This window comes from Meleagris gallopavo, chromosome Z, assembly GCF_000146605.3.
Source record: "Meleagris gallopavo isolate NT-WF06-2002-E0010 breed Aviagen turkey brand Nicholas breeding stock chromosome Z, Turkey_5.1, whole genome shotgun sequence".
NCBI lineage: Eukaryota > Metazoa > Chordata > Aves > Galliformes > Phasianidae > Meleagris > Meleagris gallopavo.
In genome coordinates this window covers 7,339,476-7,351,055 of record NC_015041.2, presented here as the reverse complement: position 1 = coordinate 7,351,055, position 11,580 = coordinate 7,339,476, and the positions used below count along the sequence as shown (strand labels likewise).

General features: G+C 43.0%; 1 protein-coding gene across 2 annotated transcripts in view; it reads right to left on the bottom strand.

Annotated features, from left to right (window-relative positions):
* The window catches only part of VCP (valosin containing protein), a 36,240-nt gene extending 27,465 nt beyond the window's left edge, over nucleotides 1–8,775 (bottom strand). For both annotated transcript variants that reach the window (XM_019610324.2, XM_010725226.3), the window contains exons 1-3: nucleotides 8,600–8,775; nucleotides 3,792–3,903; nucleotides 3,282–3,454 (exon numbers count right to left, since the gene is read on the bottom strand). In XM_019610324.2, the coding sequence (XP_019465869.1) occupies nucleotides 3,282–3,454; nucleotides 3,792–3,903; nucleotides 8,600–8,616 (302 nt within the window). In that variant the 5' untranslated portion in view covers nucleotides 8,617–8,775. The remainder of the gene's footprint in view (nucleotides 1–3,281; nucleotides 3,455–3,791; nucleotides 3,904–8,599) is intronic.
* Between the last annotated feature and the right edge of the window lie 2,805 nt (nucleotides 8,776–11,580).

The following is an 11,580-nucleotide window of genomic DNA, read 5'->3' as shown; positions in this document are numbered from 1 at the left end:
AAAGCCAGTCATGTCCCTGACACAGGCCCCAGGGAGGCAGCACACCTCCCTATGGGTCGGATCCACAAATGGGGCCCTCTGTTCCCCTAAGAGGGGAGTTGCCCACCCTCCTGTCTTTTCTGACAGAGGCAGTCTCAAGGTGTGGAGGTGACCGCCTCACCCTAGGCTCCCTCCTAGGCAGATCCTCCCTTGCCTCCCCACTCACCTCCCCTTCAATTTCCAGCATCTCAAACATGTTGCTTAGTGGGACCTGGGGGAGCAAGGTAGGCAGGCGGGGGGGGCTCCCGTGATGCCAAGTCAGGACTCTCTTCCAACCCTCTTCATCCGTCAGGTCTGTCTGACTGTGACAGGGCAGGGGATCCACCACTTTTCAGGAGATCTCTCCCTGGCACCCTTCCCTCCAGCACACCAGTGAGTCACTCCACCAGTAGATCTCCTGCTCACACTCCCTGATGGCCCTTAGCCTATCCACCTCCTCCTTGAGCTTCACCACCAAGCTAAGCAGCTCATCCACCTGCTCACACCTCACACCAGTGGAATCCTTGCTGCCCTCCCCTGGCAGCAGCAGGCTTAGGCACTCCCTGTAGCCAGAGACCTGAACAGCCACATTTCTAGGCAGGCCTTCTGTCTGGGTTGCCACGGTCATCTTTGAGCAAGCCCGCTGTCTTTTAGGCCTGCGGTCTCAGAGATCACCAAGAAGAGAGCTGGTCTCCTGAGCAAAGAGGGACAATGTTTATACACCCTGCCACTTGACCCACCTCCCACACCTGCAGCTGTAGTACTGTATGGGCAGCGTGGGCTATACTCACTTACTGACTTCTCTTCCCTGTTTTCAGTGGCCAGTAACAGTGGTTACTTACCTGGTATGCTCTGTGGGAGTAAGCTAGTTTCCACCCTCCCCGAGGCTATTTAAAGCTTATCACCAAGTGTCAAGGTCAAAGGTGGGTAGTGGCAGCTCCACCCCTGCTCTCTCAGTAGCCTACCTACAAAGCTGCCACCCCCCCAGCACAAGCACAGCACTGTTGCTGGCTTCAAAAAAGCCTTAAAAAAGAGCTTTTTTTGTTGGCCTTTTTCAATTCAGATCCCTTGCCCAGTGCAGTCTTACCTGCCCTGAAGCTAGTGTCTGCAGTCAAAGAAAAGCCAATGTCTCTGTAATACAGCATTTGGGGAAAGGGTAGTGGCAAGGTAGGTGGCCTGAATTAGGCCAAGAGTTATTCCATACTATGGGACATCAAAGCCATAAAGCTGTGGGGAGTTGACTGGGGGCAGCCACTGCTTGGGAGTTGCTGAGAATCAGTTTGCGGAGCCTTGCATAGTTGGTAGACCATCATATTGTTGCTGTGTCTGTCAGCTGGTGGTAATTGCACTGTGACTATCTATCTATCTAGTTATTATTGCATTTTTGTTTCCATTTTTTTTTTTCTGTTTTAGTAAATACTTTTTTTTTTTTTATTTCAACCCGTAAGTTCTATTTTGTTTCCAGTTCTCTTCCTCTTTCTGCTTGGAGGAGAGGGGAAGTGAGCAAACAGCTGTGTGGTGCTGAGCTGGGTTAAACCACAACAGCCTGCCTCGAAGTCTAAATCCTACATAGAACTACAAATGAAGATGATATTTCTAATATGCTATTTTGTTTGAGACTCTTAATAGATTATTTTACCATATGCTTTATAGAAAGGATACAGCAAAAGAATAAAAAACAGATTGCCCCAGGAAAAAAACATAACAGTTTACAGGAAGTATTTTGCCAAAATCCAGATTCATGCACTGAGACCATGATGCAGAAAGACAATAAATAATTAAATAAGAGGTGCAAAAGTTCTGACCCTTGCAACAAAGTTAAGCATCAGTCATATGGGAGTTCAGGAATCACTATGGACAGTCCCAGCAGAAAAGGGGAGAGAAGAGGCTGAATCATCACACTAGAAAAGATTCCAACAGTATCCTTACATCAATTTTGAGTAAGAATTCACCTTTACTTCCCAGACTAGGTCAAAGCAGTGTTCTGTTCTAACTAGGGTACTGCTTAAAACTTGTGTTTTTTTAGTGGTAGAAATGGGTGGTTGTATGGGAATTTCTAGGTCATAGCCTGAACCAATGATTGAACACCAGGTGAGAAGGGGTGGACCCCCAGGTCCATCCCTCCTTACCCTCATTTAAGGATTAGCAGCTTAGGGAGCACCTTCTTTTTTCCCCCACATACTGTGCTCTTTGAGACATCATCAGTCTTTCAAAAGGGTGAGCCACTTACTTCTATATCACTTTCTAAACTAAATCTTAACAAATACCTTTAAGTGTACTCTTATTCTAGTAGAAGGCATTATCATTGCCTTCCACTGCTCTACAGTGGTAGTCTCATCCCTCTCCTCTACAAAGCTTGTATGAAACACAGTTTGTGTTTAAAGATTATTCCAGGTGTCACCCCGGGAAGTACAGTGCCAGAAACGAAACCAGGCTCCAATTTTCCCAGAACACGTAGGAGATCACAAATTAGAAGGATGCTCAGGATGGGAAGCTGTCAGCCCTCTCATATTTAAGTCTGGAAATTAGTATTTCTGTACTTTTAAGTGCTCACACTGTTTTCCCTAACTCCCATCACAAAATGGAATCTGCCTCCTGTAAGCCAAGATGTATTCTACAGTGTTTACTTCAATGTTTTCTCATTACTTTAAGTGTTCCACAACAAAATTCCTGCAACACTTTTAAAGTATTCCTAATCTTAAAATTACTTATATAACAAAAACTGAAATATAGACATCCTGGATGTAAACACCTTCTGGGGATTTTATCTTGCTATTTGACTGCTTCACATTTTTGTTGTTCATTACAAGCAAGTTTTAACTTCTCTAGCTCAAGCAATGACCTGCCTTGAGATACTGTGAGATCATTTATACTATTATGTAATACTTTTCTATATCAATTTTTCTTGTCTAAATTTTTTCATGTCTACATGAGTTCATTTGACAATTTAAATTTAGGATAATTGAACTACTCAATTTAATGATAGGACCTAGGTTTACGTAAGTGCTGAGGAGACTATGAATCTTTGACATCAGTTCATAGTATTAATTAAAAGTATGATCATAGCCAGGAACTATGCAGAAGTTAACTGAGATCCCTGATGTAAGCCATGGGCTTGGAAACATTTCTGAGTTCTCCTCTGGAAGATACAAAAATACTTCTTGCAGATCCTGTCTTTGCTATTGACTGAATCAACTCAGAGCCAGCACACAAATTATTTAGGCAACCCAGAGATACGCAATTGTTAGCAAATCAGTTCCTACCTGATCACATCACCCAGGCGCACTCTCAGGTTGTTGCGAACAACCCTATTCATACGAATCTTCTCATCTGAGCAGGTATCATCCGAGAGAACAATGCAGACTGCTTCTCTTCTCTTCTTTCCTTTTAAGAGAACAGTGTCTCCTCTGAACAGCTGTAACTCATCCATTTTTGCCTGTAAACAATAACAGTAGAACAAGCTTTTGACAAAAAAAAAAAAGAAATTCAAGCATTTGAAGGAGAGTTACATCTTGGAAGTGATATACTAAACCCTCAAAGAGACAGGATCCCACTATGCTGATCAAGAACTAATATTGAAGTCGGTGAATCTTAAGAGTTCAGAATTAAAAAAATATTTTATCATGGAAACAGGCTAGAAAACAAAACAACCCACCTCCCTCACTTGTAACATTAAGTATTTGTATAAGAAGTTGCAGCTGTTACATTTCAAGTTAACATACAGCAACAGTTTGTGTGGTGCCTAGATTAAGTTTTTACAGGAGATGATGCACCTGGGACAGTGACACAACACTGTTGTCTTCATTGATGGCTTCATCAACAATTAACCGATTAGGCCTGTTCTTCTGCTTCAGAATAGCAGTTGATAAGTCATCTGCTTTAGAACTGGAAAAGAAAACAGAAGTAATGAGTAAGTGATACCACTCCCCTGCTTTGGTCTCCATTTTCTACAGGGTTTTTTTTTGTTGTCATATCTTTTAGAAACTATACTTCTTTGTAAGACAGAAGATAATATTCTTCCTAGGCACCAGTTTCAGGCATTCAAAACAGAATGTTTTCTGGGTACAAACATCAATTCAGCCTCATGGGAATAGCTACAAAGCATCTATGAAAAGCAGCAGTCGATGAGATGTTGCTGACTGTAAGGTGTTTTGCCTAAATGAATTAGTCAGACTCATATAACAACTGGTGCTGAAACAAAAGTTTAAGTCTATTTGGTGTCAAATCCCAGATAAATAGGAGAGTTAAACAACAATGCTGTAGTTCCCCTGACAGAAAGAGCTGTGAGAGTTTAGTCTGTCAAAATCTATTAGTTAAACCTAGCAAGATGGTAGAAATAATGTAGTGCTCAATAAAACTAGCATTTTTTTTTTAAAGGGTATAAGCACCTTTCTGTAACATCTTCATAGAAGTCACTGTAGTTCTAGCCCACTATACTACAAAAAAATATGACAATTTGTTTGCCTTGACAAAAAAAAAAAACTAAATTAAGCAGCAATAAAATGGAAGAAAGGCAGATTAAGTCACTTCCTTCAAAACCTAATACAGCAAATAATTCACTTTACAAAAGAAATAATTTTAAACCAACTCATCCTGAGTAGTTATTGAAAGTTGTACCTTAGCCAGATGAAATTGCAACAGTTACAACTTCCCTTGATAGGTGCCTGACTACTTTTCTTAAAGTAATCCAGATGTGCCAACAGTTAAGGTCATAAAAGAATGGATTAATCCTGAACAAAAAAAAAAGACCTTTCTTTGTAGCAAACATCCACAAAGAGCAGGCAGCTTTCTGGACAACTGTGTTGGCTGTACATTTGGCTCCATTTAGCTTTTTTAGGAACAAAATAACCAGAAGAAATGAAACCTTGAGAGGAAGTGGCAGAGCAAGCAATTACAGAGCATGAACTCAGACCACTGCAGCAGTGCTCTGTTTGGCATGTTCACTGCATCTTTGTAAGTACATCAGAAAGGTCTGACATCTGTGGTGTGACATTACCTGAGGTACCCCACACACCTTCAAGAAACAAGTTTTTCCAAGCCAGACTGTGCAGCGCTGTCTCCTCTCCCTGACACTTAGAACAGAGGGACAAGCAAACTTGAGTGCTGCAGGCTTGTTTCCAGAAGGCTTTCAAGCTTTGCAAAAGTCCTAGTAGCATAGGAAAAGCGTTTCAAATGAAGAGCAACTTTATTTTAAGTGAACAAAACAAAGAGTTGTAAAACGTGTCTTTCAAGGACTACCAGCACTGGGCAAATCATCTTCCTCCCTTTCTTCATTAAATAATGCAATAGTTAAGAAATTAACATCCCTCCCTTTCAATGAGTACATTAAATGTTATGAATCCAACCTCTAAACCCAAAGGAACACAAGGAAGGCTGTTGTGAACTTTTTTGTCTTTAAATGTGTACCAAAAAAGGGAACTGGGATTTCTAATAGAAACTAACAGCAATAAGAAAACTGAAAACAATAAACAGTTGATAGAAATAAAGTACTTTAAGGACTGTACATCAGTGTAAGCTCCTAGACACTGGAAATTAATTTAGCAGGTACATTTAAAAACTTGAACTAAGGAACACTAGAAAGCAACAGTACTTCTATTTAGCCTGTTCAAAGTTTGAATATAAACCATACCCCTCTGCCCACAAGGCATAGATCTAAAGGCCTTTTGATAAGAGGCTGTTGCCAGACATTGGCTACATAAATCATCACTTAAACTAAGTAGCTATCACTGTGGAATGCAGATTATTATGCAGCCTAAAAAAAAAAAATGCACAAGATAAAAACAAACAAGAGAAACTGAGCAGCATGTGAAAGCTTTTTGAACAAAGCTTTCAATAAAACAAAGCTGTATAAAAAAAAAAATAAGTTCAGATAACTTCCAGTACACAGCACCACCAAACAGCATAGCAATATGTATACTTTGTTTTGCTGAATGTGAGAAAAAGTTTCAATACTGAAGAACTAAATCTGCCACTTCCTAAGTAAGGGCTGGATCAATGCTGTCAGTACATTACTGCAATTAAAGCAATTGTAAAATTTGGAGGAATTTAAAAAGGAATGAAGGTCTCCAGGTAACAGCAAACATATCTAAATGCATGGGGTCAGCTTCAGTTATCTCACCTAACAGCTGTGCAAACAAAAAAAGTGTTAAAAATTACATGGTATCAACACAGGAAAGTTATTTTATTTCTCCTACAGACAAAGCGATAACTTTGACAGACAAGTGCCACTCCATATTCCAATAGCAAATTAGAACATCATCATCACCACTTGTCCTTGTTGCACCTCTCCTGAGGGTTTCTCATGCAATAACCAAGATGACAGAGCAAAATACGTTTGTGCCCCTTAACCACATCTGGACAAAAATCTATGCAGCAGGAAAGGAGAACCTGAACTGCAAATACTAAGCTGGAAAGGAAAGCTTAAGACATGGGTTGTGAACCTCCTCTGCCAACTTTCCTATGCATGCTGGTAAACTTCAGTTAAGGGCCAAGACAGACAAGTTATCCTACATAATTTTCAAAGCTCCTCAATGAGTTTTCTGTCAGGGAGAAACCACAATTTTTCTAGATCATCTCCCCTACTCAACCCTTTAATCTACTCCCTCACTTGCTTTCCCTCTCCCTCTTTTCTTTCACTGTCAAAAGCATGAAACTGAACACAAGACAGCTTTAGAGCTGTTTGAGAATTAAAAGAAAATTCAAAGCTTGCTCCTAGACAGAGGGCAGAAGTGAGGACATAATCCCTTGCATAATTAATGGTCAAACTCGTATATAAAGAGCATCAATAAAATTGAAGCAAATATATACTAGCCCTAAAGACTAATAATAATGAATTCCCAGGTCTCGTTCTTAGCCCTCTTTTCTTTTTCAGTAAAGGACCCATTTTACATTGGAAAAGGGAGAGGTACTTTTTAAAAACTTTAAACACTTCAACATTTTTCAGTCAGAGCATAGTTATGAGCACAGCGCTATGAGTTATGGCAGACAATATGAAGAGAGCAGAAAATAATAACTGATTAGTGATTATTTTCATAAAAAAAAAATCACTGATCTCCAAAACTCCAGATGATCTAGGTAACTAAGATATTCCTGCACATCTGTGATAAATATATAGCGAAAAGTCACAGACTCATAACAATTCCAGCTTCAATAACGAAAAAGAAAAAAATCATGCCTTCTGTAGGCTGCTGGGGCTTTTTAATCCATGTCCTCACAAACTTTCTTCTGAGACAAACCCGTCAGTAGTTTTTTACCATCTTGAGCATGTACATCCATGTTACATACTGACCTACTTTCCCCATTTTATCTATTAAAGCAAATAAATGATGTTTTTTATTATTGGAGCCACTTACTAGAACAGCCCAGGACAACCAAGCAGCAAGTTCATACCCATGCTTGAGATGACAAATTCTCAAATACTGTGCTAGATGACTACGCATGCGAGAATCTCTTCAGAGACCGCACTCTTAGCTCTTGCGGTCCTACTTGCTGTGCTAAAGCTCAGCAAGATGGTTGTCAACAGCACGGTACCGAGAACTATAGCTAAGGAACAACTGTTCTCCAGCTGAGAAGCAAGTTTTGATTTCTACCTGGTGAGAAGAACATTGTAGAAACAGACATTTCTTTTTAAAGGCACTGTTCACATCACTCAGCTGAAAAGACACCTTTTAGACTATCACTTCCATCACAAGCTCATAATGGACACTGAATTCTTGGCACATCTCAACAGAACTGACTCAGTAGGGTCAAGCAGATCTAAATTTCAGGAGTTCCAAGAGAAAAAGAGAACATAAACAACAGATGCTAAAGTGACTAAAAGTGCCTCTGGCAAGGCCAATTAATTATTTCAAGTATTCTTTGATTTAGAAAATTCCATTCAGGTGTTATTTTTATTCTTCTCAAAAGCCAATACTATGGTTTGTATATACGGGACAGAAACTGGGAGACTGCTATTACTCAACTCATTTTCAAGAAGCATGAAAAGTGATCTTCAGCCTAGAACGTGAAGCAAGGCACTAAAGATGAAAATAGAGCAGATTGCCTCAGCTGCTACTAGGGCCAGCCCAGCACGTCTGCCTCCTCATGCAAAATCACTCACAAGCCCTAGCTCTGGGACCGCTCGGCGCCTGCGGAAAGGAAAAAGAAATGCGCCCCCTCTCCCCTCCTCCTGTCCGCAGCGCTGCCGTTTCCTCTGGCTCCCGAGAACCCGCGAGACAAAGCCCTGCCTGGCTGCGGCCTAGCGTAGGCGGGACAGTCAAGGGCCCGGCTTCATCCCGCCATGACTCGACACTTTCCGGAAAGAGAAGTCGGGAGGAGGGCGGCGAAGGTACCCAGGGGCCCCCTGCAGGCACGCACCAGACCGGGAGCGCGCGAGGAGCGGCCCACTCAACACCTCTACCTCCTCAGAGGTCGCACAACGTAGCGAGATCAGGAAACATCGGCCCGGCCCAGTCTAACCCAGCCCAGGCAACACTACATCGCGATGAAACGAGGGAAGTGGAGCTAAACTACGCTGGGCCAGGACCAGCGCCTCAGCCACCAGGCCTAGGCCCCGACCAACTGCCGGGCAGCCCACACTTACTCAGATCCCGAGGCCATGACGCTGAGGGGTAAAGGGGTGAGGATAGGCGCACGGCGACGGCTCCTCAAAGTGGGTAGAAGGTCTCGGAGCAGACTCGTTAAGACAGCAAACCGAGACGCTTCACGCTGACTGAACCTCAGAGCCGACTCATCAGAAAAGGAAGCTCCACCCCGCGCCTCTTCACTTGCCTAGAAACAGCGTGCACTGACCAATCGGAAATTCCGCCCGGTGAGTGCCTCAGCCAATCGGAAAGGGGAAGCGGGGGAAAGAGGAAATAAAAGAACGAGTGCCCTCCGTCCTTCGCCTTATTTCTCTTCTCTTTCCAATCGTTATGAGTCAAGAGCGACAGTCATCAACCAATCGCAGTGGCCCTCTCTGTCATGGTTGCTCTACCAGGCAACACGGGCCGGACAGCCAACGGCAAAAATCCGCCAATAGGAAAATCGAGGCTGGAAGGCCCACCCCGACAGCGATCCTTGCGTCACGATTGGCTAGCATATGAGCAAAAAGAAACGGAGTAGGGAGCTACAGCCAACGAGAAGGGCGAGAGGCAAGTGACTGAAAGCTCAGAGAGCGTCACTGGTGCGCTGAGCGCGCCCGGGCCCAGCCGTGCAAGCTATATATGGGCGAGAGTACAGGGACTTGCTCCGTAGCTGACTTCACCCAGCAAGGACAGGGGCCCGGGCGCAGAACTGGGTCAAGACAAGCCTTTCACTTGGATCTGATTTTAAAGTGTTTGGGGTTTTTTTGTTTTGTTTTTTTTCAGCTCTGGAGAATAAAATGCTCCGTGGATAATGGCCTCAGTGAGAGGCGCTGCCAACTCCACCCACCACCTCTGCACAACCCACTGCACTCCAAGTACAGGTTTCCCATCAGTTCTGGTACTCACATTCTTCCATCGCCACCTGGGGAGGTGCTTACTGAGGCCAAGAACATCCTGGGAGTCCTGCTGCCTTCCCTCCACCCTGTTGCATCAGAGACCACTGAATGCTAGACCAGCCTGTGCTGACAGTCCCTCCTTTGTTTTCCTCCAGGTGCTTATAAAAAAATATATATTACCTGATGCTCTTTTCCAACTCATACTTAATTCCAGCCTCTTCTCTCCTGCCCTCCATTTTTTAAAGCCAAAGTGAGGTGGGACTAAAGGAAAACAACCAAGGGGCCTGTCTGCCACCAGGCTCTCCCAGGTCTGAGTCAAGAGGAATTGGACTCTACTGAATTTAACCTCTCCCAGCAATGCGCTGTTTCACTCCCACAACCCTTCAGCCTATTCAGGGTTAAGACCAAATGCTTTCCTGATCAGCACTGACCTATTGTCATGGTTTTAAGGTTTTTGTTATCAGTATTTCTCATCATAACATCATGTAGCGCACTGGGAGTTAAAGAGTTAATGCTCCAGTTCCATGGATCATGGATAGTTCTGGGTACCTGGTTCTCAGAAGAGAACTACATACTACATACCCCAGAGGACTTTGCGTTGTTCTGTTTCCATTTTCCGTTCAGAGGGAAAGATAAAACTGTTCACATATCATGAGATATCCCCTTTTCTCTACTGCTCGGCCCAGCTAGACGTCTTGCCTCAGCATTAGAGTAAGACCTTCAGTATTCAGACACTCTTTCTCTCATTTTATTTAATTTATTTAATTCAATTCTTATTATGTTGTATTATATTGTATTATAGTGTGTTATCTTACATTCTGATATCTTATTTAGTAAATTAATTTCTCTTCAAATTGTTGCTGCTCTTTTGTTTTGAGGCCCATCTCCCTACCCTTTCCCCTGTTTTTCCTTTTCTCTTTCCCGGGGCATGGGTCTGTGAGTCCCCCTCACTCTGCTAGTCATGGAACCAGGCCAAACCAGCCCATAAACTGTTGATATTCTTGGTGGAGAATGTGGGCATAGGCCACTTTTTGGCTTTTAGAACGAATCTCTCTCTGCTCTCGGAGAGCTTCATTAGAAAGTTTATCAGTGCTGCAGGTTGCTGAAACTGCAAACAAGGCCTTGAAAGTCCAGGCAGACTGTCAATATTCTGGGATATTTGTAAACTTCTGCTTCTGTAAAGAAAAAAAAAAAGTTTTCTCTTGTAAAACTGCTTTTCAAGGGAATGCATGCCATCGTTTTTTCTTTCTTAATGCTCAAAATTTGCTGGGCCTTAATTAAGGTTGCTACTTTGCTCTATGGAGTTATAGGTATATATAAATCGATTGAAAACACTGATGGAAATACCTACCTGGTATCTGCATACAATGTGGCATACAACTCCAGAGGGAGTTGCTAATTCTACAGAACATGTGGTTTTTAAACAGGCTCCCAGTCTCTCCCTTGAATCATTTATGCGGCTTTTGAATGCTCATCTGATGATCATGATGATCATGTTGTCAGTCTCCCTGAATGCACTCCTCATCAGTATCTGTATCTATAATATTTTGAGGAAGCCTTCCCCAAAGCCAGAGAATACTGAGTGGCAGGGAGTGTGGAGGGACTTGGGAGAGATGGGCATCCCAGGTGTCATGGGACATTACTCCTGAACACCTGCAAGGTCCTTAGAGCCTAAGCAGATATTTGAGACAGGGATGCTGTGGCTCAGACCGATCTGAGGAGGCACAAATTATTTGGGGCTTGGCTTATGCTTATCGGGCCACATTAAATACTATCCCAGAGAGGGAGAGAGTCTCCGAAACTGAAAGGGAGAGCCTCTGAGCTGAAAGGGAGTCTTCGCACTGAAAGAGAGTGCCTCCAAGCCAAGAGGGAGAATCTCCAGGTCCAGAAAGAGAGTCTCCTAGTTGAGAAAAAGATTATCCAAGGTGAAAGAGTCTCCAGGAGAGAGTCCAAGCCTAGAGGGAGAATCTCCAGGTTCAGAAAGAGTCTTCTAGCCGAGAAACAGAATCTCCAGACTGAGTGAGAGTATCCGAGCTGAGAAGGAAAGTTTCCAAACCCAGAGAGAGAATCTCCAACCCTAGAGAGAGAATCTCCAGTCCAAG